The sequence below is a fragment of the Malania oleifera genome, chromosome 4 (assembly GCF_029873635.1).
Source record: "Malania oleifera isolate guangnan ecotype guangnan chromosome 4, ASM2987363v1, whole genome shotgun sequence".
Lineage (NCBI taxonomy): Eukaryota > Viridiplantae > Streptophyta > Magnoliopsida > Santalales > Ximeniaceae > Malania > Malania oleifera.
In genome coordinates this window covers 27,970,175-27,996,067 of record NC_080420.1, presented here as the reverse complement: position 1 = coordinate 27,996,067, position 25,893 = coordinate 27,970,175, and the positions used below count along the sequence as shown (strand labels likewise).

Below are 25,893 nucleotides of genomic sequence, written 5' to 3'. Positions count from 1 at the left end.
AAGTTCTTGGTGAGGAGGTCCACTTATGGGCGGGAAAAGGTGTTAGGCAACCAACCACATCCTTAAAGAAAAGCATTACCACATTCCAAAATTTTTGTCTTGTTTTTTTTTTTAAATAATCACCAAAGTTTTATAAAATGAAAATCATATATCAAAGCAACACTTCCACAAATCAATAAAAACGAAACTGGTGGCGTAAAAATTTTTTATCTAGCAGGAAAAACTCTCTTTCCTTTTTTGGTTCAAAATGAATTGAAAGTTGAGTTTGTTGGCTTTATGGGGGGGGGGCTAGCCATCTACCCAGCTGTAAGAGTGCTTAGCATTCCAGCCTGTTGGCACCATTTCTGGTGTAGGCCCTCATGGGCGCCTGCCACTTAGTGTAGGGCTCTGCACAACCAGGAGTATAAGGAAATAAAGTTGCACCTTCCCTGACAACAATTGCTTTTATACAAGCTGGTAAGCACTTGATCCTGACAATTGGTATCTGAGTGAGGTCACGAGTTTGAGTGTTCTTAGGGTATCTATTTAGGGGGTGAGATTGTTGGCTTTATAGGGGCCAGCACTCTACCCAGCTGTGATGGTGCTTTGCGTGCCAGCCCATTGTCACCATTTCTAGTGCGGCCCCTCATGGGCGTCTGCCACTTAGTGTGGGGCTCTGCGCCCCCAGTAGTACAAGGAAATAAAGTTATGCCTTCCCTAATAGCAATTGCTTTTAGGCAAGCTGCTAAGTGCTTGATCTTGACAGAGTTTGCTCGAAGCCCCTACTTTTATCCATGGTTTATACTTATGGATCAAGAAAAACTCCAAGTTTAGGATCCTTTTGTCTTTGGCAAACATATATTTTTGAAACCATTAAAAAGGCTTAACCCCTTTTTGAAGATTTATTTTTGAAAATTTGGGTGTCAAAATTTTTTACAAATCAATTATAACTATAATCAAGAATCATATTAGAAAAAAGAGAGAGCTTTAAAAAAAAATCCATTTAACGAAGGAGATTACTTCATGTTAGAAAATAGGCAAATGTAACTAAACCCCATCTATGTACCAAATATGGTTTTGTTATTTGTGGCTCTTATACTTCTGTTTTGATAAGCAAAGAAGGATGGAGGAAAAACATGAAGGGGGCAACATAGCAGACACGTCGATGAAGGGCCTATGCTCATCAACGAGTGAACTACAGAAGTTCGTTGACAAAGGCTCTGAAGCTCGTCGACGAATAGTTACCGAGATTAGGAAATTTTTAGACTTCTATCATCGTTGATGAGAGTCCTGTATTTGTTGATGAAGGATCTTCTTGGTCTCATCGACGAGGCTCTGTGTTCGTCGACGAGAGGCGCCTAGGCTACGGTAGTTTTCTGATATTTTGAATTTTTGAACGTTGGGTGGTTGGGAAAACGGGGGGAAACCTCCAAGGAAACTCTATATGTGTCATCTAGGCATATTTTGAGAGTGAAAATGATCATTATTGAAGTGTATTATGTACATTTAATTTCCTTAGTGAAATTGTGTGTCACTGCTTCCGTGGATGTAGGCTTTGTTGAACCACATAAATATTTGTGTTGATCTTGTTCTATGTGTGTGTGTGTTATTTACATTCACTTGTTGTTGTCTATTCTGATGTGCATCTTCATTATACAATCCATATCTCAAAAAATTGGTATCAGAGGAGAGTGAAAGATATTCTTGTGCAACAAGGAATGGCTAAGGCTTTGCTTGATATTCAACTGGAAGGAATGGATGAGGCAACATGGTTAGATTTGAAAGCAAAGGCAGCGTCGACAATACGCTTGTGTTTGGCCGACGAAGTTCTCTATCGGGTTATGGAGGAGGATTCTCCAGTCGCTATCTAGAGAAAGTTAGAAAGTCGGTACATGTCTAAATTCCTCAATAACTAACTTTTTCTTAAGCAACGTTTATATTGGCTTAAGATGGTAGAAAGATCTAGTCTAGATCAACACATTAATGCGTTTAATCAAATCATAAGTGATCTTATGAGAGTAGATGTGAAGTTTGATGAGAATGATAAGGCTTTGATGTTGTTAAATTATTTTCCCTCAACTCATACTTACGAAAATCTTGTGACCCCTCTTATGTAGGGAAAAGAAACACTTGATTTGGAAGAAGTAACAAGTGCTTTGTTAAATTTTCATCAAAGGTTGAGAATATACGATGAAAGGGAAGGACTTGTGGTAAAAGGTTGTAATGAGCATTCCAAAGGAAAGTTTAAAAATGGGTTTAATTAGAAATCCTAGAATCAATCCAAGAAGAAGAAGGAAATCCGGTGTTATAAATGTTGTAAAAAGGGCCATGTGAAATCGAAGTTTCCAGATTGGAAGAAGGGAAATGCTAATAAGCATGAGGGGTTTCTAAATTTGTGAATATTGTTCAAGAAGAGGATTCAATGGATGGTGATCTTCTATCAGTTTTAGCGAAGTTGGATAATCTAATGGACTCTTGGATACTTGACTCGGCATGTTCTTATCACATGACTCCAAATAAGGAGTGGTTCAACACTTACAGGTTAGTAAATTTTGGATAAGTTCTTATGGGTAATGATGCTTCTTACAAGATCATTGGCGTAGGAAATGTAAAGATAAAAATGTTTGATAGTGTTGTAAGAACATTGTGTAATGTAAGACATATACCTGGGTTGAGAAAAAGTTTGATATCTCTTGGCACTTTGGATTGTAATGGCTTTAATTACAAGTCCAAAGGTAGAGTCTTGACGATATGGAAAGGTAATCTGACTGTGATGAAAGGGCAGAAAATGGATGGGAATATTTATACGTATCTAGGAACTACCGTTGTAGGTGGAGTTGCAACCGTGGATGCTGAATTAGATGAGACCATCTTATGGCATATGCATCATGGGCATATGGGAGAATATGACATGAAAGAACTACACAAGAGAAAATTTTTGAAAGGTTTAAAATCATGTCAATTGGAATTCTGCAGATTTTGTGTTCTTGGAAAACAGAATAGGGCAAAGTTCAGATCAGCTACTCACAAAATGAAAGGAATTCTTGACTATGTGCATTCAGATGTTTGGGGCCCAATTAGAGTTGCATCAAATGGTGGACATGTGTACTATGTGAGTTTCATTGATGATTACTCACGGAAGGTTTGAGTTTACTTAATGCGTCACAAATCTAGTATGTTTGCCAAGTTCAAGATTTGGCAGGCTAAAGTGCAAAACCTGACAGGGAGGAAAATCAAATACCTAAGGTCGGATAATGGGACCGAGTACGCTGATTCTTAATTTATAGAGTTTTGTGCGAAGCAAGGCATTAAGAGACATTTTACAGTTCGCCGGACACCTCAGCAAAATGGTGTGGTAGAATGGATGAACTGAACTTTTGTTGATAGGGCTCGGTGTTTTAGATTGAGTGTAGAGCTACCAAAGAACTTCTGGGCCAAGGTAGTTAGTATGGCTTGTTTTATGGTTAACCAATCACCAAGGGCATCATTAGCAGGTAAAGTGGTAGAAGGGGTTTGGACGGAAAATGCAGTAAACTACTCCGAATTAAAGGTATTCGGGTGTCCAGCCTACGTTCACATGTCTAGTGAGGAGAGGTCTAAGCTTGACCCAAAGTCTAGTCGTTCCATCTTCTTGGGATATCCAAAGAGTGTCAAGGGGTATAAGTTGTGGGACCCAGTGGCAAACAAGGTGGTGATCAGTAGAGATGTAGTCTTTGATGAGAAGGCTATGGTGAAGCATACCCAAGATTTTGATGAACAGAAACAGGAGCTAGAAATCTGGGGCAGTGATGAATATATTGTGCAGGTGGAGTTGGAAGCTCAGGGCAACGAAAATGATCATGGTCCCGTGGTTGCATGGAGCTCTAGCTTGGGAAGTAAGCAAGTCAACGATATTCCGTTAAGAAGATCCAGACACACTATTCAGCCTCCGCCAAGGTATGGCTTTAATGAGTTAGTATCTTATGTTTTCCTTACTTGTTGCAATGATCCAACTTTTTTTCAAGAGGCAGTGCACGATTATGAGAAAGATAGGTGGATGGGAGCAATGATTAAGGAAATGGAATCACTACATAAGAAAAAAACTTGGGAGTTGGTGGAGCTTCTAGATGGAAAAAGACCAATTGGGTGCAAATGGGTGTATAGGAAGAAGGAGGCAATATCAGAAAAGGAAGGTGAGAAGTTCAAGGCACGGTTGGTGGCAAAAGGATACGCACAAAAGAAGGGGATAGATTATGATGAGATCTTTTCTCCAGTGGTCCGACATACTTCTATTAGAGTTGTGTTGGGGTTGGTAGCTCATTTTGATCTTCATTTGGAGCAAATGGGAATGAAGACGGCGTTTCTTCATGGTGACTTGGAGGAACAAATTTACATGGTACAACCAGAGGGATTCATTGAACTAGGGAAAGAAAATTTTGTTTGCAGATTGAAGAAATCTCTTTATGGACTGAAACAATCTCCAAGGTAATGGTATAAACGGTTTGATTCATACATGATGAAGATTGGCTACAAACGGTGTGAGTATGATTACTGCGTATATGTGAATAAACTTGATGATGGCTCACTTATTTTCTTGTTATTGTATGTCGATGATATGTTGATAGTTGCAAAGGATTTAATTGAGGTGAATCAGTTAAAGGACCTATTGTATAAGGAATTTGACGTGAAGGATCTTGGTTCAGCGAAGAAAATACTTGGGATGGAGATTCATCGAGATAGGACTGCATGGAGATTATGGCTATCTTAGAGCGCTTATGTGTAGAAGGTGTTGGAGAGGTTTAGCGTGGCTGATGCAAGACCGGTGTGTACACCTCTAGCAAATTATTTCAAATTGTCTACTGTAGATTTCCGAAGTTAGGATAAGGAAGTCTGGGACATGTCAAAGGTCCCCTATGCTAGTGTTGTAGGGAGTTTAATGTATGCCATGATATGTAAAAGGCCTTATTTGGCACATGCGATAAGCGTGGTGAGCAAGTTCCTCTCTAATCCAGGAAGACAGCATTGGGAAGTCATCAAATGGATACTTAGATACTTGCGGGGTACATCAGGATATGACATCATGTTCGACAAGCAACAGGGTTGTCCTTTAGTTATGGGGCTTGTTGATGCAAATTATGCTGGAGATATGGATGAAAGAGGGTCTACAATGGGATATGTGTTTACCCTTGTAGGAGGATCAGTATGTTGGAGATCCATGGTACAATCTCTGGTTGCGTTTTCCATGACTGAGGCGGAGTGTATTGAAGTTGCTGAAGCTGCAAAGGACGCCTAATGGCTTACTGGTTTAGTTAAAGAGATGGCGTTACAATAAGATGGTGTAGTGCTGCATTGTGATAGTCAGAGTGTCATTTACTTGGCGAAGAATCAGGTATACCATGCTAGGACCAAGAACATTGATGTGAGGTTCCACAGAGTGAAAATTAATGGCTTTAGGTGAACTTATGTTGGAGAAAGTTCACACTTCTGATAATGCAGCAGAGATTCTGACCAAATTAGTTACTTCAGAGAAGTTCAAGCATTGCTTGGACTTACTCCATGTCTCCAAGTGATAGAAGGGAGACATACGTAACCAAGTGTTTTTAAGTTCAAAATGAAATAGTTCATGTTTTTGAGATTCTTCTAAGAGGCATATAATCGCTAAGGTGGAGATTATTATTTATGGCTCTTATACTTTTGTTTTGATAACCAAAGAAGGAAGGAGGAAAAACATGAAGGGGGCAGCACAAGAGACTCGTTGACAAAGGGCCTATGCTCATCGACGAGGGAACAACGGAAGTTTGTTGACGAAGGCTCTAAAGCTCATCAACGAATAATTACCGAGAGCAGGAAATTTTTAGACTTCTAGCATCGTCGACGAAAGCCCTATATTAGTCGATGGAGGGTTTTCTTGGTCTCATTGACGAGGCTCTGAGTTCGTCGACAAGGGGCACCTGGGCTGCGATAGTTTTCTGATATTTTGAATTTTTGAATGTTAAGTGGTTGGGCAAATAGGGGGAAACCTCCGAGGAAACTCTATATATGTCATTTGGGCATATTTTGAGAGTGGGAATGATCATTATTGAAGTATATTGCGTACATTTTGATTTCCTTAGTGAAATTGTGCGTCATTGCTTTCGTGGATGTAGGCTTTGCTGAACCACTTAAATCTTTGTGTTGATCTTGTTCTTTTGTGTTGATCTTGTTCTAATTGTATGTGTTATTTACATTCACTTGTTGTTGTTTATTCCGCTGTGCATCTTCATTATACGATTCATATCTCAACAGTTTTTATATGATTTAAAAAACTTCGAACATCCCAAAGTTAAAAGCCAAGGCTAAAACATGAGCTTATTAAAAAAAAAAAAAAACGTAAACTCTATTTGAATAACTTATGCACAATAGCCAATAACCTCCTCCACAAAACTTAAATTGAGACACAAATACCACCTTTAGAAACTAGATATATGGGGCTTCAAAATGATGGGTGGTATCTCACGTCGTTCAATCCAATGAGTTCAAAATATGAGTCCAAAGTAAAATCTCAAAACTATCAAAAAGAGGTGTAATCCATGTTGCCAATTTGGAAAAAATTGTACATAACTTTATTTTTAAGGGTTCGAGTGGTGCATGCCTACAACCATCAAAATTTAAACTCTCAAAAAAATGAAAATGATTTATTATTTATAAAATAAATCAAATTGGTAATAAAAATGAGAGATGGTCAAAGTATGGTCAAATTAGGAGGTTGTCATATATTCACTCAATGTACACCTTTCGATTAGAGAAAACAAATTTCCTCAAAAGTGAGTCCAAGTGCATTAAAAAGAACCCTTAAAAATACAACTTCAATGCTTTTAACTCATTTTGAACTCTAAAACTTAAACAAATGAACTCAATATAAGACTATAATATGATATGATTAAATAGCATTTTAATGTAACAAACTAGTTTATTACATAAATATGGTCTCTTAATCAATTCAATTCATGTCTTGAGTATCTTTATTTCATAGGTATCTTTAAATCAAAAGTGAAAATATTTAAGATAAAGACATAAAGAAAAGAGTGTAGAAAGGGGTTCATCAAGAGAAGGGACAAAATGGAAAAGAAAAGGAAGATACTATACCTTCAATTCTTTTTACTTATTTGTTTTTTTTTTTTTTTTGGTGGAAAATAGTTTCTTAGTTTAGAAAATGAAATTGGGAGGAGTGGAAAAGTAAAAACTTCAAGTATGAAGAAATGTTTTGCCACCCCTCTCCACTCAATCTTTCTCATTGTGTCTCACTTTCCTTCACTCTTCTTACTTTTTTTTTTTTTTCTAGGTTTTTCTCACTTTCTTGGATAAAAAAAAAAAAATGTTACTCTTGTTCATGAAAATGAGATTAAACAAGGTTGAAGAAAGAGAATTTCAAGTATGAAGAAATTATCCTTCTCCCACACCATCTTCTCACACTTTCCTCTTATTTCTATCTTTTCCTCACTTAACACTCGTTCTCGCTATTTGGGAGAGTGAAAGGGGGATGTTGAAAGTGAAGGTAACCAAGAGAATGAGGGGGAGAATATTGGGTGAGTGCTTGCAAAACCATGCTCCCAATAGGTATATTTATAACCAAGAGAGAGAGAGAAAGAGAGGCAAAAATGACCTTTCAACTTTTTCAAAAAATTATTTCTCCTAATGAAAAAATGGATAAATAATTCAAACAAGTAAGGATTATAAGGAAAACTCAATGGGAAATATGAAGAAAAGATCATAAAATTCAAAAGAAAATTTTAAAAATAAAAAAGGGCCAAACAAGGTCAGATGCATGGGCTCTAGTCTCCTAGTAGTGAGAGTGGGCTTCACTTTCCCGAGTTATTTTCCTTATTTTAAAGAATTTTTTGATTTTATTTATTTGCTTATTTAATTATTTTTTTTTAGGTATGTCGTCTTATCTAATGCTTCCAATCAAAATATTAAATGCTTCATTTTGACTCTTTGATGATATAAAATATTTATATATTTTTTACCATTAATTTTTATTGTTTTCTCTATTTTTTCTTTTTATTTTTTCTTCTTTAATTACTTAAAATTAGCACTAAAATTTAAAAAATTATAAAATAGATATTCCTCCAACAAAAATTACTTATTAGATATATTCCAACTCTTTATTTAAGAAAAACGTCATAAAATGTCATGATGTATGCATATAAATAATGAAACTTTTTTCTCAAAAAGGAGAAATATAAAAAAAAAAAACTATTAAAAAAAAAGTTTTTTGCTCAAAAAATTTGAAAATTCATATAATTGAATATTACCCCTAATAAAAAAATTTTAGACTCTTAAACTAAAATTTGATCATCCCTTACCTTCCTAAATTTTTCAAAAGATCGAAAAAGGGGTTGAAAATTTTACTTTTTACAAAAAAAAAAAAAATCCAAAAATCATTAGGTTTCAATTTCAAACTTGAGAAAAAAAAATTTCCATACTAAGAAAATAGTTTGTCTTACAAAATATAGAATTTATATTCAATCATCTTGATAAGTGATGTTGTTTATGGTGTGGCTTTTATACTTTGGATTTCATAAACAAACAAGGAAGAAAAACATCAAGGGGCGGCATAGCAGGGACTCGTCGACGAGTGCCCTGTGCTCGTTGACGAGTAGATCCCGAGTGCAAAAAAATCTCAAAGTTTTGGAGATACCGAGAGCAGAAAAATGGGCTCCTTGACGAATGTCCTATTTTCTTTGACGAGTGTCCTTCTCTAGATCGTCGACGAATCCCTTGTACTCATCAACGAGTGCGCTTGGGCTGCGAGTAGTTTTTTGAATTTTGAATTTGAATGTTGGGTGTAACGACCCGACCCTTTATGTGTGGGTGTAGGTAGCTACTAATCATACAAATATACTTGTACCTGTTCAAGATACATAAACAACCCACCCTAAACAGGGACATACGGGTGTAAATCATACATAATTACGATGTAAATGTTGCGGAAAAACATAAACATCCATTGGGATTTCTACTAGACTCATACCAGAGTTTACTATTATATCCTCAATATACAATCATCCAGATTCAAAACGAAAACTGCTTATACAACCCCCAGAAGAAAAATGTTCCAACTACATTTAATCCACATATTTTACTTATACTATAATCCAAAAACGATCTTCCAAGTCGCTCTAGCTACTAGGACCGACATCCTGATGGACCTGAAAATAAAGGCTATATAATGGGGTGAGACATATCTCAGTACGGAAGAAAGTGTTACAACAGTGTGTGACTGCATATATGCACATTTTCATACAAACTCATATAATTGAAACATTTGTTTATAATACTATAATGTATAACATATATCTGCATAAAAAATATTTAAATCATGCATATGATTATTAGAACACCCCTCGCTTTATATGAAAAAATGCCTATTTTACCCCGTGGCACAGGTTATGCACCGATTGCCTCTGACAGTGCCCTGTTCGTGCAGATAAAGTCAGGCATCTTATGGTCCGAACGCCCCCTGGTTTATTTTTACCAAAAACTTACTAACTCCTCGCAGGACAACCATCTCATGTACCCATACTGATTTTCTCATGTATGGTTGCACTTGTACTATCCATACCGATTTTGTCAAGTATGGTTGCACTTAACGTGCCGGCATCGGTACCTAGCCCTAGGAGTTTATTTCAACTCCCGTACTGGAGTATTTTTCAACCCCTTTTTTTCAAATGAAGTTTCTTTAAACTTCTTTTCGGTCACAAGCTGTGGTTCCAGTATCCTATATACAATTTATAGCAAAATATAGTAACCTGTGCAATTCTAGTATTTTTCAAAATTTCAGATAATCTCATTAGGTTCAAACCAATGCCTATCCACTTAGTTTACCCCTCTTTACTGATTCTGCTCGGTGTAACACTGGCCTCTATTTTTCACATAATCAGTATATCAATATTGGAACTTCGTTCCCATAATCTATATCAATAGTATAGAAAATTCATACATTTCCATTTCAACATATATCACACGAGTTTAATCCAAAAATCCGCTAAATGATATAAATCCAGTAAACATTGTTTAAAAGGAAAAGTAAATAATTCAAACATCTCCTATTACAATATAAATGCAAATAAGTGTTTTTCGTAAAATTTGGAGATCATGAGCAAAAATCCTCGTTTTTACCAAAAATCAAAAAATTATAAAATCGGCATTTCTACTCCGTAGAATTTAGCAAATAAACAATTGAATCATACATATAAGTATAAACTAGCTTTTTAGCGGTTTAGTTTTCCAAATATACTGTTGTAATCAAATTTCCCGTACCTTAAACTCGAAACGAAACTACGTTTGGAAATGATCCAAACCAACAACCCAAAATCCCGAAAACCTAAAACCACAAAACATAATCTTACTATATTTTTTACTACTATCCAAATATCCAATCAAAACTAAGATTAGATCCCTACCTCGATTTTTGGGAAAGACATGAAAATCTCCGAAACAACGATATGATCCGCTAAAATTGTAAAGTTTCCTCTTCTGATATACGCAGTACCCTCTATTTTTGGAAACGGATGACGAACGGCGAAGGATCTTAGAGAGAGAGAGAGAGAGAGAGAGAGAGAATAAGAGAATTTATAGAATAAAACATGTTAGACCAAATAGTTAAAGGTCTTTCATTCCTACTGTGTTTTGATGCTAACAACCCATTAGCTGCTCTTAAGGTCACTAACGTTTCTTTAAGACATGTTTTCAGGTATACATAATGGCATCTAAACCAACAAACAGTCAAAGCAACTCATGCCATGACCAGAAGCACAAGTCTCTCAATGCATTCACGGACGATACACAAATATACAAAGTCATCTGAAAAATGAGTGTGTAAATAAAAAGAGATACCATCCTGTAAATATCTTGTACATAGAGTGAAACTCAATACTAAGAGCAAGAAAGTGGCGTATCACACACACACAACAAAATACTACTAAAGTGATTTAAAAGTGTATAAAGAAACTCCCAAACGGACAAGAACCTTCTTAGAACTTAAAAGACAAAATTTTAAGAAGAAGGATCTCGTCGACGAACACAGGGCTTTGTCGACGAGTGTAGACAAACTTCATTGACGAACACAGGGTTCTCGTCGACGAAAAGATACCGAGGGGCATCTAAATTCAGAGACATAACTTGTCGATGAACACAGGTCTTCGTCGACGAATGTAATGAAGAACTCGTCGATGAACACAGGTTCTCGTCGACGAAAATATACTGAGAGGTACGAGAATTTAGAACCAGCAACTCATCGACAAACACAGGGCTTCGTCGACGAACGTCAGGCAGCAACGAACGTTAAATGCTGCAGAATGGCCATTTTGAATCTTGTCTTACATTCATAAATGTCCAACGGCTCTCCAGCGTTGCACTCGCCATTTAGTGTATAAATAGGAGTAAATAGCTTTTACTTCCAACCTAGAAAATTCATATTGCAAAAAGATCATTCATTGGTGTTGTCAACTTTCTAGGTTTTGCTCATACACTCACTTTCCCTCTTCTTGCCACTCTTAGTCTTGCTTCTACTCTATTGACATGGGGACATTGAGTAAGGATTTTATTGTTGTAATCAGCTCAAAGGGAGTATTCAACTTTACATTTATTTCTCATCTACTTCTTGTTAAGAAAAGCTCTTTGTGAGCCATTGTTGGGTGTCTCTAAGTGAGCACCTTGTTGAAAGCTCTTGGTGAGCTGCTGTGTATTGGCTTCTTCGCCCGAGGGAGGATTATAGTGGATTTTGGGAATCCTTGAGTTGGTCTCAAGGCGTGGACGTAGGCGAAGGGCCGAACCATGTAAATATCTTTGTGTTCATATTCTCTTCTTTCATATCTCATTTATTATTATTGTGATTTCTTGCATCTTTACACTGCAATTTTATACACTTGCTCTTGGTAAGATCTTTGTAGTTGTAGAAAGTTAGCACATTTTTGAAGAAAGTATATTCACCCACCCCCCCCCCCCCCCTTCCTAGACATTCAACCAGGCCAACAAAACCTAACTTAGTCTTTAAGTAATCTAAATAAATATCTCCTCCAAGATATTTATATATAAATATCTCAAAATATCTCTTTTCAAAATATCTTCTCCAAAATATCTCTTTATTTATTTATTTATTTATTTTATGTTTATTTATTTATTATTATTATTTTTTAAATTTTATTTATTTATTTATTATTCATTATTTATTTATTTATATTTATTTATTTTTTATTTTTTTTTGGGTCGGGTTACTACATTGGGCCTATTGGGTAATTAGAGGGAAATCTTCGAGAGACTGTTATATATGTCATTCTGGGCATGTATTGAGTGACAGTGATCATATGAGAAGTGTATTGTATACTTTGAGATTTCCTTAATGAAATTCTTGTGCCATTGCTTCTGTGGATATAGGCTTTGTGGAGGTACGAAAATCTTGTTGTTCTTCTTGTTGTTTATCATTTTCTGGTTGTGTTTCATTTACTTGTTGTATTTATTTTGCTGTGCTTCGTATTTATCCCATCCATCCAATTTGTTGAGATATGGATGCGATAAATACAATGCACAGTGGAATAAATATAACAAGTAAATGAAACACAACTAGAAATTGATAAATAACAAGAACAACAACAAGATTTACGTGGTTGAGCAAAGCCTACATCCACGGAAGCAATGAAACACTAGAATTTCACTAAGTAAATCTCAAATTACACAATACACTTCTCAAATGATCACTTTCACTCAATACATGCCCAGAATGACAGTCTCTCGGAGGTTTCCCTACAATTACCTAACCATCCCAATATTCAAATTCAAAATTCAAAAACCTGCTCGCAGCCCTGGCACACTCGTCAAAGAGTACTGGGGATTCGTCGACGATCTAGAGAAGGACACTCGTCGATGAGGACATGGGATTCATCGACAAGCCCATTTTTCTGCTCTCTGTATCTCCAAAACTCTGAGATTTTTCTACTCTCGGGATCTACTCGTCGACGAGCACAAGACACTCGTTGAAGAGTCCCTGCTGTGCTGCCCCTTTATGTTTTTCTTCCTTCTTTTTTTTATGAAATCCAAAGTATAAGAGTCACACCGTAAACAACAAGTGACACCTAGTGCACCGAGATTGGCTGATTTTGAAATTTTACTTTTCTAGCTTCTAATGACTAAATTTTTAGAAACACGTTTTTGCATATCTTTTGACTATTGTCTTTTTTTTTTTTTTTTTTTTCTCAAAATATGAATTTGTATGTTTTTCCTCAACTTTTGAATCACTCATATTATTGAGATTTTGTGAAATTTTGGTCAAAATGTGGTGTCCTTATAAATATTTCCTTATCAATCTATGTGCAATTGGGCGTAGTGCATTAAAATCTCTTCTATTGCCACATTATACTCCCAATTGACAAGTGTAGTTTGCATTGAGTAGGACATAGATACACTATATCACACTATCTAGCTCCTCACAATATTAAAATTCATACTACATGTCCAACACTCTAGTGAAAACAAGGAAAGTATTAAGATATTGTTGTGATAAAACTTGCAGTGCCTTGTTTGTTGATCATCAAATGGATGAAGTGAATAACTATGTGATAGCACCATATTTTTTTTTTTTCAAATCATGCATACGTAGAAAGAAGACTTACAAAGTAAGCTTTCCAATATTTCCCTTCTCATTTACATTCATTATAAGAATTTTCTTATAAAACATCTTTTTGGCGCATTTAGTGACACTAGTTAATACCAATTATCATATATATATATATATATATATATATATATATATATATATATATATATATATACATGCAGATCCACATCTAAGTCATAACAACAAGAGGGACACAATTTAAATAGTTGCCAACTGAGAATCATAGAATATTAAATCTATAGAAGCTAGGAACTAGCCACTTTTGCTTTCAATGCGCCCACCTAAACTCACTAACTTAGACCTTAAGGTTATTTGGTAATAGTTAATATATGAGAATAGTTGTGCCATTCCCATTTCTTGTGTGAGTTAAAATGTTTTTGCAATTGCAAGAATGCAATAAAAAAAAAAAAAAAAAAAAGGTCAAGCCTCCAACTAATGAACAAGACTCTGTACATATACAAAAGGCACGTTAATGACCTAAGAAGAACCTAGCATAAAGATCATACCAAAGGAGTGCACTTTATAAACTTAGTTAACATGTCCTTCCAATTAGAATTACATTATAGGCATGTTAGGATTCTCCTAAAAACTAGAAGATTTAGTCTAGGACCTTGAATTATAACCAACCGCTCAAGCTCATTCCAATGGAGAAGACCATGAGATATTTATGGAAGGAAAAAGCAAGATTCAAAGATACATTATTGGGGCAAGATCAAATTCACTATGATCTTTATGCTTATTATTTACATTAAAACTTGATGATCAGCTAATTAACAAGCCTATCATCCCTATTTTGAAAATGGTTATTCCAATTATGTGTGTGCATTGTATGCACCCGATTTTGTCCACCTCCACTTTGAGCTCTCAGGGACCCCACTCAAAGTCTTCTTTTCTTTTTAACAACTTCTGAGTCCACTTTATTTTAGTAAGGAATTTTGTTTATTTTTGGTTCATTTTTTGTACACCTTGCGTAATGCTAGGGTCTTAGAGTTTTGTGACCCTAACACATGGTTTTGGTGTATAAATATCAACTTGGAGGTATGGTATGTTAATTGGATGCGACTGTGTGGTTGTTATTGGGAGGGTTTCAATATGTCTCTATGACATTGTGGTTGGTTTAGTTAGTTTTGATTGTGGTGCTCTTAAATCTAAAATGCATGATCATTAGATCCCTAATGGTTACATGTATGTCACTAAGAATACTTCAGAGATGATTCTTGGGGAGTGCACCAAGTGTGTCTCCTACCTCTCCTGATATCTTGATGGGTACTAAGTGAGCAACCCGAAGCAGCACTTAGGGGCGGCTCATGACATCATCAAGGGATGTCCTAGGCTTTCGTATGGGATTTAAAGCCGCACGAATGATCTATTTTGGAATGGGATCAAGTGAGTACTCTTATCTCGAAGGTTTGGGTGTATGTCCTTCTCAGCTGTTAGTTATTCATTTGGGCGATACCATTTAAGACCCTAATTATGGTAAGGGGATGATGGGGATGAGAGTTACCCTCAATACCGGTGGAATGTGAGTTATTTTCCTTACAGTTCGAGTCCATGTTTCTTAGTGATGACTTTAGTTGGTTCAAGGGTTGTCAAGCTATAGGACTTGACCACTAGGTTAGACACTAGAGTTTTTCCTTGGATAAGGATGAGTAGGATGGGTTGGATTGTATGTAGTCTTAGTGCCACACAAGTGTGAATCCTTAACAATTTAGGAAGATTTTGGTAAGGGGGGTTCCTTTCAACCATTGAGAACACCACATTCATAACATTGGTATCAAAGTGGATCTCTCGATCTTGAATGAAAATGAGATTGAAACTGTTGCCATTGACAAATTGTGGGTATTTAGTTTTTGACATTGAGTGAAGGGAAGGAGCTTGCCACTTAATGGGAGGTCGACTGCCTGCATGCAATAACTACTAGCCAATCGTCCCTTTGAGTGTGTTCAACTACCTACAAGATAACTTGAAGTAGAATAATTTCATGCAATTATGGATGCTAGAATCTATTATTATACTCTAAGACACCCCTAGATAACATACTAGCAAAAACTTTAGACACATGCAAATGTGGAAACATTTAAAAAAAAAAAAAAAAAACCCATGCAAATTGCTTTATAAAACATGCTCATTTTTTAAGAAAACACAAATTACACTCTAATTTAACCAATGCGTGCTTCATAGAGATATACACATGCGCAATACATAAAACCGAACATACATATTTAGAAAAAAAATGTAGAATAAAACATGCATTACAAATTTTAAAAGGAAAGTATGGAACTGACTTGATATGAAATATCATGAAATGATAGTGGGAAAGGCACTAAACTCACAAGAAAATATGAAAGAAGTGGAATGAAAAAAAATAAAAAATAAAAATGGTATATGAGATGGATACATAAAAACAAATGGAGGGAAGAAGGAATTTGGAGAATGAACTCCCTATTTTGGAAAGGCCCAAGGTAGTCAATTTATAGACCACCCAATTAGAGGGAAAATAATTCAAAATTTAAATAATAAATTTAAAATTGAACTAACTTAACTACCTTGTGCAAGATAGGGTAGTTACCACATTCCTGACAATTGCAAGATACCTGTTAATGATCAAGGACACATGGCAAGACCAAAGGAACTAGACAATAAAAAGAAAACATACAATTTTTTTTTTTTTTCAAATTGTCCTAGATCGGTTGACTAACCATAAGAGGTTGGTAAAGCAACTGCGTATTGGCGATGTTGGCTTTTTGAGTCCGATCTCTATTTTGATATTGACAAACACAAGTGTCTCATGTGTGGGCCTAGTATTTTGAATAAGTTCATAATTTGGTATGCACACATAAAAGAGGAAAATGGAAGCCAGAAGAGACATAAGGACTACACACTCGGGTGTTTTCCATGAAGTCTTGAAGAGAAAAGACGAAGACATTTGTTTATTTTTTATTGTATATGCATTTAAGTTTTTATCACTTAGTTTGTAATAATGCATGCATCTGCATGATATGTTTGAATGCTCAGATGACCATAGGTTGACCATAGGACTCCTAACATTTCACCAAAAACCTTTTTCTAAAAAGACTAAAATCACACAAAGTTTTTAGAATAGCTTTAGGGTCAAATTAGGGCTTACAACGGTCGACCGACGTTGGATTTTTTGGAAAAAAATATTAATTATCAATGCCCTAGCATGCACTAAATTAAATAACAAGAACGAAAACCCTACGTCTAATCAGGAAAACATTGAAACACGTGTTAAACTTCGGAATAAACATTAAAGACAGTAATTTTAAACAAATAATTAAAACACGCAACAATGGAGACTCAATCAGACACAACCGTGAATAATAAAAATAAGATCTTTAACAAAATTAGGAACTTGAACCAAAACGCAAAAACAAACAAAAATTTAACTCTTAAACAACTCAAACGATAACTGAACACGATAAAAACGAAAACTTTAATAAGGCTAACCTAAACTAAATTGGGCTTCAACAAAGATTAAATCTTGAAAAAGAAGACAACTAATTTAATTTCTAAAACAAATTTTTTTCTTTTTGTATTTTATTCTTTTTCCTCTTTTTTTTAGAATCAAGTCGAGCTTTACCAAGCTAATTAAATAATTCGACACATTTATTAAATCTACTAGAGAATTTAATTGAGAATAAATAAATAAATAAATACTTTACTAATAATAAAATTCCTACGTAAATACTTCAATTTTAATGAAAAAAAATCCCAAACAATATTCAAAGTCCAAAACTTTTAATAAAGTTCAATACGAATTTAACAATCCTAAACTAAGTAATAAAAAAAAAAAAAGAAACAAAGAAACGATGAGAGAGAAGCAAGGGGGAGAGAGAGAGAGAGAGAGAGAGAGAGAGAGAGAGAGAGAGAGAGAGAGAGAGAGAGAGCCGTGGATGGATGGTTGTTGGAGGGCTTAGCTGGCCGTGGCCTAGTGTTGGAAATCTGGTGGGTGGAGCAGTTTCTCAGTTATGAAAGTAGCAGCAGAGGGGACTAGTAGCCGAGAGTGTGGAGTTCTTCGATTGTGGCTGATCTCAGCGGTGTTGTGGCTATAGATGTCTAGATTGGGCGTGCAGCAGAGGAGGTTGGTGCAGGTCCCTGCTACGCTGAAGCAGAGCTAGAGGTGCTTATGGTTGTTGCTGGCAGCTGCAGAGAGGAACAAAAACAGCTTTCGGAGTTGGAGGTCTTAGGTCTCGACTGAGTGTGGCTGCTGGTAGGTGGCCAAAGCAGTGGGGCTATGCAGCTAGGATGGTCTGGTGTTATGGAGCAGAGCCAAGGGAGAGTAAGAGAGGGAAAGCAAAGAAGAGGAATCGAGAGAAGAAAAGAGATGCCGAGAAAGTTAGGGGGACAGAGATTGAGGGAGAGAGAAAGAGAGAATGGGAGGGTTCGAGAAGGAAGGGCAGAGATTGAGAGAGAGGGAGAGAATGAAGCTAAGGGCTGAGAGAGAGAGAGAGAGATCGAGAAGAGGAGAGAAAACGAGAGAGAGAGAGAGAGAGAGAGAGAGAGAGAGAGAGAGAGAGAGAGAGAGAGAGAGAAATCTGGGAGAGGGGGTAAGGGAGAGTGAGGGTGCGTGGGGGCACACCAGAGCAGGAAAAAAAAAGAAATAAATAAGGAGGGGGAGGGCTTGCCCTAGCACGACCCAGCAAGATGACCCGATCCGGCTTGCATGGCTTGGTCACATCAAAGGTAACGACGCCAATTTTGATCATCTTGGAGCCCGTTTATCTCAAAACTTAAAACAAAAAAGTTGTAAATAATCTTCTCATCTTTCTTCGGGATTTCAAATCGTCTCGATCAGAGCTCGGACAAAAAGTTATGTCAATTTACGAACTGATGCCGGATAAAAAAAAATGTTAAAAATTCATAAATTGCTCAATAAAACTCAGAAATTATAAATAGGGCACTTTGTTAGAATATTAAGATTAATTAGGTAGTTAATTAAAAATAGAAGCCCTAATGCTCGGATTAAAATTCCTAATTATGCAGTTTAAGTGCGTAATCAGTTGGTTTAAATCCGAACCCTCCACCATCTTAAGCCAATGCAACTTCTACTTAGGATAAAAATTGTTTGTTAAAGACTTGGACATACACTGAATTTCAACTTTCTATCAAACAACCGCAAGAGATTCCTCATCCATGACGTGATACAACACGTCATTAGCTAGACAAAACCTGATAGTCGCCACAGCCTTCGCTTCCAACTCTTTCCAACTTGCTTCATCCATGCCTTCTGGTTAACCTTTTTATAATACCTTCACCATACCTTACTGCACTAATAGATCCTTAACCCTTCTTTGTCATAGTCCGAAATTTCTCATTCCATCAAACTTTGTAGAAGAAATTTCAGAAGTCATTGTAACCAAATGCTTTGATACCAATTTGTTGCGCAAATTAATGCACAGTGGAATATCGAATCGCAAAATGCAGCAACCAATAGTGAAATATATAGAAAATACAATCACGTAGATTTTATGAAAGCAATAAAATAATGACAAAAAGAATTACGTGGTTCGATAATGTCTATATCCACGGGAGAAAACAACAATGAATTTTCACTATCTTCTATCCAAAGACTCAGAGTTACATTATACAACATGTATATATAACCCTTTCGGAGGTTCCCCCCACCCCCAAAAACCCAACTTATATAACTTCCCAATTCAAAATATGAAAATTAGCACTGGGTAACTTAGCAAAACGGTCGACGGTTTCAGATATACCATCGACGATTTAAAACCGAGACCAAACAGTCGATGTAACACAGCAAATCCATTGATTGTTTCTTCTGCACCTGGACAAACCCATCAACAGTTTTAGCAAACCGTCATTGATTTCCTCTTGCAAACTAGTTTCACTATTTTCTACCATGTTTTCTCTTTGTACATGCGTTTCACTCAACATATGAGTCACATATTACAACAGAGGGTGTAGTTAATATCAAAGGTTGGGATTTTACTAGATGTTAAAAAAGGGGAGAGGGAAAATTGTAATAAAATGACAATTAGGGATATTTTGGTCATTTGAGCAAAATGGTCACCGACAAGGCACAAAACCCTACTTGTTAAAATGTAGGGAAAAAATGTATAAGTTGGACAACAAAATTCATACTTAATTATTGCAATATAATGGTGTAAGCCTCTATTACATTAATTGTGCTTTGACAACATTTTGTATTAAAAATTATTTTAGTTAAGTTTGTGACAATTCATAACGTGTATTGTTCATAAAACAAGTATGCATGACAGAGATGCTAATACCTTTTTTGTGCATAATTGTACTTTCTTTGTTCTATTAAGCAAACTAAAACTTTAGCCTTCTATTAATTTTGGTTATAAACCTATTAACAACAAATTAGATTACCTAACCATGTCTAGAATTATTAAAAAAAAAAAAAAAAAAGATTAATGGCAAACATTGAGTTCTTTTTTTTTTTTCTGTCTTCTCTTTCATGGATCATTTACAAAGAAGAGATTATTCCACTATATTGTTGTTTAGTCTTTTTTTTTACGAATATGATTTCATTTAACTTAACAAAACGTATCACAAAATAGTCTACTTTATATCATCCTATTGTAATTATTTTCAAACCTAGTTTGAAAAAATTCCATTAAGTGTTGACTAGTTGAATAATTCTAGATTGACAAAGGAGACATAAGATGAAGAATTGTCTTAAAAAGACAATAACACATATTTTAAGATGGATTTCTAAAAGAAAAATACTCAGTAGTCTGGACCCGTGATGACATGAGCTCAGATGGCAGGCGCTTATCGGGGACAATAGTATTGAGGGCCTACCATGTGGACCTATGTCATTATGGGCCCTTATCGTATAGCATAATTCTTTCAAAAAAGATAAAAAAAAAAGTTTATCGCATGACATCAATATTTATTAGGTATTCTCAAAGTAACACCTTCCCCTCCTTTCTCAAAAAACCAAAATAACCAAAACCTCCAGCTGCACTTGCAAGAAACCAAACTTAAAACACTTTTTCTGTGTTTGTTTTTTTACTTTTGTTTGGTTTTGTTTTGCTGTAATCCTCCTTTTTTTTTTTTGTTTGAATACGACTACAGACATCTTTTATAATCACGTGAAAGCGTGAACACAAGAGTGGCAAAAACCAACAAAATATCTCATTCTCAAATCTCACCCTCTTCCTCGCAAACAACACTTCACTGTCGAGAACCCAAAAAAAAAAAAAAAGCATTCATAAATAAACATATAAAATCACACAAAAAACAAATGTCCAAAAAATAATCAATTGTACGTGCCCAGTAACCAGCATTATAATATTAATATTATATATTTTAAAAAATCAAGGTGAGTTCAAACTCAACTCAATGAGTCGTGGTCACGGGCGACCACACCCCCGCCGCGAAAAACCGAGTCGCAACCGATCTGTATCGAACTCAAACAGGAAACCCTGTTGCATCAGATTCCCTATCACCGACATCCCCGACGGCGAGCTCACCGGCTGAATCGCCAGACACTTCACGCCTTGTTCCGTGTCGATGAAATAGTTCCTCGCCGGAGGAGAGAACATCGACTTGCCGGCGAGTTCGAAACTCAGCCGGGGCAGACTCGGTTTCACAATGCCCGACACGTTCACGCATAAATTGAAGCCCTGAGTTGGCGCGCCGGGACTGGGTAACTTCACACGCCGTTTAAATGCCGCCAAGATCCGCCGGTAGGCCGGGGCGGGTAAAAAGGTCAGGGTCGTACCCGAATCCACGATGGTCCCGCCGTTGCCTAGGTCGTCGAAGCCCCAAACCGAAGGGTTTATTCGTAATTTCAAGCCGTCGACGAAAACCCCCACGACGCCGATATAGTAGAATGTGGGAGACACAGGATTGATCAGTAAAGGCGTGAAGGTCGTTCTTGATCCAACGGTGATGGGCCGTTGGGACCCACCGATCAAGAGGTAGCTAGTGGGCGGTGGAGAGAGGGTGTAATCCATGAGACAGTAGGAGAACTTGTTCCCGAACCGATGACCCAGCTGGGAAGCAAACGAAATGGGGCCTCGACCCAAACCCATCACTCCATGTGCTCCGTTGAAGCTCGAACCCGTAACGCTGGGACCCGAAATCTGAAACGCGCACCCGAAAGCGAGCTTGTTCAGATGAGCTTCTTTGCCGGAGCTAGTGTTCAACGTCGTCGTTTCTTTGGAAAAGAACCCGGCGGTGCGGGACCTATCGACGTAGGAGTACTCGAAGCGGCAGGGGCTGTGGAGGCGGGTGTGGCTGCAACGGCCGCGTTTCGGGTGGGGAACGAGTCGACACTCCGAGTCGTAGCAGTGACTGGGGGAGAATGTGGTCGAATGGCGGGCCAAGAAGGCGGATCCGGGTTGGTGGGCGGAGCAATTGCGGCAGGCGGAGCACTTGACCCAGATGAGATCGCTGCCGGTGTCGGCTACTAGGAGGAGGCTCTGAGGCGGGGTTCCGAGCTTGAGCTCGACGAAGTACTGGCCGGAGCCGGCGGAGGCGCCGGAGACAATCGGGGATTTGAAAGCCCGGTGGGGGTGGAGCACCGAGAAGAGGACGGAAAGACGGTGGGCGTCGAGGGAGAGAGCTTCGGATGGGGTGGTGTGTCGGATTTTGTGGAGCAATGGGAGCCTCAAGTACTCGGCAGTCGTCTGGCCGGCGCCGGCGCCGGTAGCGTTTCCTCTGACGGGCTGGGTGGAGCAGAGATCTGCAGAAGTGAAGAATAGGAGGAGGAGAGGGAGGAGAGAGGACAATGCCACCATTGTTGATGGGGGAAAAGAAAAGAGGCTGGACATTTTCTGTGGCTTTAAAGAGAGCGAGAGAGAGACAGAGGGAGAGGCGTACTGTATAGATATAGTATGCAGTATAGAGTATAGTATACGGTGGAGGTGAGGTAAGGACTACGTACGGTATGATATGTGTGTGTATAAATCACAGATTCAAAGGGGAACGGGGGACCGCACGATGAAGGGTTTTTGAAAAATGACGGTCAGAGATGCCTTTGCCTCGATGGGCGTGGGGGGAGTCTAGTGTGGGGGGCGTTTAGTATCCAATGATGCCCGAAGACATGCAAAGCGGGACGAATGGAGGTGGGCCACGTGCAGTTGTCTCCGTAGGCGTGGACTGTGGACTTTAGCTGGGCGTGCATGGATCTGGTCCGGTCCGGGTGTGGAGGCCATCTCATCATGGTCCACTGCCTAGCTCTCCCTCTCCGCGCTGGAAAAGAAAAACCAAACGATGTGATTCAATTAGCAAGCAGTACACTAGACTAGTGTACAAATACTTTGGATGGGTTTTGGATTTGATGAAAGTGTGGTTAGGGAATATGCTCTTTCAATCTCATGTGATATGTATAGTCACCCATTCACACGAGAGAGATAGAGAGTCTTTTTGTGCATCCCAGTACAATATATGCATCCAATTGACTATTACAGTCATGTTAAAGAGCTTGATGCGGAGCAATCCTTGTCGTGGTAAACTATGATGGGTCCTGGGTCTGGAATTTGATGAACGTCTAATCGACGAATGAAAGCATGTCCACATTTGAAATTTTACCTGAACAGTGGCGGAGGAGAACGTTGTTTCAAGGGTTTGGTGGTGGAGTCCAAAGACTTGTCGTTGGCTGGAGTTCCAACGTTATCAAATAAAATAAAATAAAATAAAATAAAATAAAGAGCTAGCCGCAAAATGGTTCAATGATGAATGATGAATGGATACTTGTAATTACTTGTCTATTTAATTCATGTTTATGTTTAAGATGGATAATATGTTTTTAAACGGGTCAAATTAACCTAACTTAATTGATTAACTGCTTAATTAGTTAGATTCGGTACTCGACCTTGTTGGATAATTTTTTAATTTGTAATTAAAAAAAATATTAGATTCTATATATAAGTAAATCAGATTATTTGATGCATGTATAATATTATGTGTGTGTTAAAAGAATAAAGATAAGGTACAAATTATATGTATAACCATATTTTTTTAAATATAAGAAGGAATAATGATTAGTAGGTTATAGGTGTCGGTTTTTTAAAAAAATTTCAAGTCACACTGTTTAAGCATTAAAGTGAAAAATAATAAATAGGCGTCGTTTTAAAATTTTAAGTTTTTAGCACACATTTGTTAAGATATTAATGAGAAAATAATAAATGAGTAATGAGCTTTGTTTTTTTTTAAGAAAAAAAAAATTAACTCATTTGTAGTGAAATATTAAAGAAAAAAAATTAAAAAATATATCATATATTTCTCAACGAGAATCCTTTTATATCCCATTTATGACCTAATTCAAATCCGACCATCACTATTTATATTGAAAGAAAGAGTTTAATTTATAAGCCAAATAGCATACCAAACAAGGAGTGAGAGTGAATATGACCTTAGGGTCATAGTTTAAAGTTACAAATTGATTAAAAAATTGTAGTTGTAGTGTAGTCTCTAGCTATTCACATTTATAATAAGTAATCAATTTTGAATAAATCTAGACATATTAATTTCACTCTCTAGTATAAATAAATAAATGAAAATTATAAGAAATTAAAATTAAGCAAAAAATTATTTTAATTTGTAAAAATTTAATCATAATAAGTTATTAAATATATAAATTATTGTTCTTATAATTTGATAAATATATTTATCTGAAACATATTATATAAATTATTAAAAGAGGACATACCCCAAAAATTAAATGTCACGTGATGCAGAATCTTATAAAATCTCAAGGGAGACCCTTTTTATGAAACCTCAAGGAGGTACATAGATGAGCTTTTTGAAGCCTTAAGGAGGTCTACATCTTTTTGTTCATGAGGCCTCTTTTGGCTTTATGTAGGTTAAAATAATAAATTTAACATGTATAAATTAAATATTTAATTTATTAAATATATTTATATATTTATGCAATATTATATATTCAATATTTGAATTTTTGGAAAAAAAATATTATTAAAAATAATTTTTGGATTTGTATTGAATTTGAATAAAATATAATATATAATTGTATTGAAATTTGTCCAAATATTTCCGAATCCAAATCCAAGGTCCGAATTTCATTCTCCCAAATGTAACGTTATAAATTTTCACAACATCTAATAGTTACTATTCATTAAATTACAAGGTTGCTAAATTAAACCATAATTATGAGTTTCTCATTACATAAGAATAGTAATACTTATAATAAAAACTACCAAAAATAAGAAGTTATTTTAAAGTTCTTTATATAATAAGAACTTTAAACATGCCAAACTTTATTTATTTGAAGTTGGACTATCCTCTTAGAAATTTTAATTTATATAGATAACTAGGATACGACTTTTAAACCAATATATGTGTGCTTATTGTCAACTTCAAAACTTCCAACTCTCCTCTAATTATTGACGTAAAGATTCTTTTAATAACTTGAACAAATCAATACACCTAATATGTAGTAACTCAAACCAAGAAAATATAAGAAATAAATAAAAAAGAAGAGAAAAGAAAAGAAAAGAGGGAAGTTGATTTGGAGTAGGACCAAACTGTCGACGGTTTTAGGGAGCCCAGAAAAAACCGTCGATGGTTTTCCTGCAGGTAAACTACTGAGAGCACTTTTGGTTTGGTAGATGGCTAAACTGTCAACGATTTTCCTATGGACCGAGTTACTTAAGGGCTAAGTAATACATTTTTTTATAACTCTCATTTCTCTCTCTCTCTCTCTCTCTCTCTCTCTCTCTCTCTCTCTCTCTCTCTCTCTCTCTCTCTCTCTCTCTCTCTCTCTCTCTCTAAGATCACTCGAAGCCCATCCTCGCACTCCGATTATCTCTCCCTCCTCTCTCGGCTTGCCAGTTCACTTTCGGGCAGCAGGTTTGGAAGTTAGGGTTTCGGTTCTTCAAGGGTTTTAGGCAGATTTTTCCAGCAAACAAGTGAGGGGATTAAGTTATGTAAGATTTTTATTGAATCAGAACCGATTAAACTGAAGTATTTTGTTATAGGAATACTATGTGTGACTTTCGGGTGAATCGGGTCTATGAAAATGCCGATTTTGATGGTTACGTATTTAGGGAAAAGTCAACGGGAGTAGGGTAATCATCTCTATTTTCTTAAAAATCATATACTTGAGATATACTAAAACCTAGAGATGATTATATCCTTATTTTCAGTAAATTGTACTTTTCCGTACTATTTGTTATATTATGGTATATTACCCAAATAAGTGTGACATGAGATTGATGTTTTGGCTTAAATGAAAATTGTTGGTTTCTTATTGAAATGTTGAAATCTATGGTTTTGAACTATTTTTAGGAAATGTGGAA

General features: G+C 36.5%; 1 protein-coding gene across 1 annotated transcript; it reads right to left on the bottom strand.

Moving 5' to 3' along the window:
- Window positions 1-20,739: 20,739 nt before the first annotated feature.
- LOC131154054 (aspartyl protease family protein 2) lies at window positions 20,740-22,797 on the bottom strand. The gene has a single exon (XM_058106546.1). The coding sequence runs from the start codon at window positions 22,402-22,404 to the stop codon at window positions 20,980-20,982; it is 1,425 nt and encodes a 474-aa protein (XP_057962529.1). The 5' UTR covers window positions 22,405-22,797; the 3' UTR covers window positions 20,740-20,979.
- Window positions 22,798-25,893: the final 3,096 nt, after the last annotated feature.

What these genes read in the sequence shown, in the direction of transcription:
- LOC131154054 (XM_058106546.1), bottom strand. Translation starts at nt 22,404, where the DNA reads ATGTCCAGCCTCTTTTCTTTTCCCCCATCAACAATGGTGGCATTGTCC.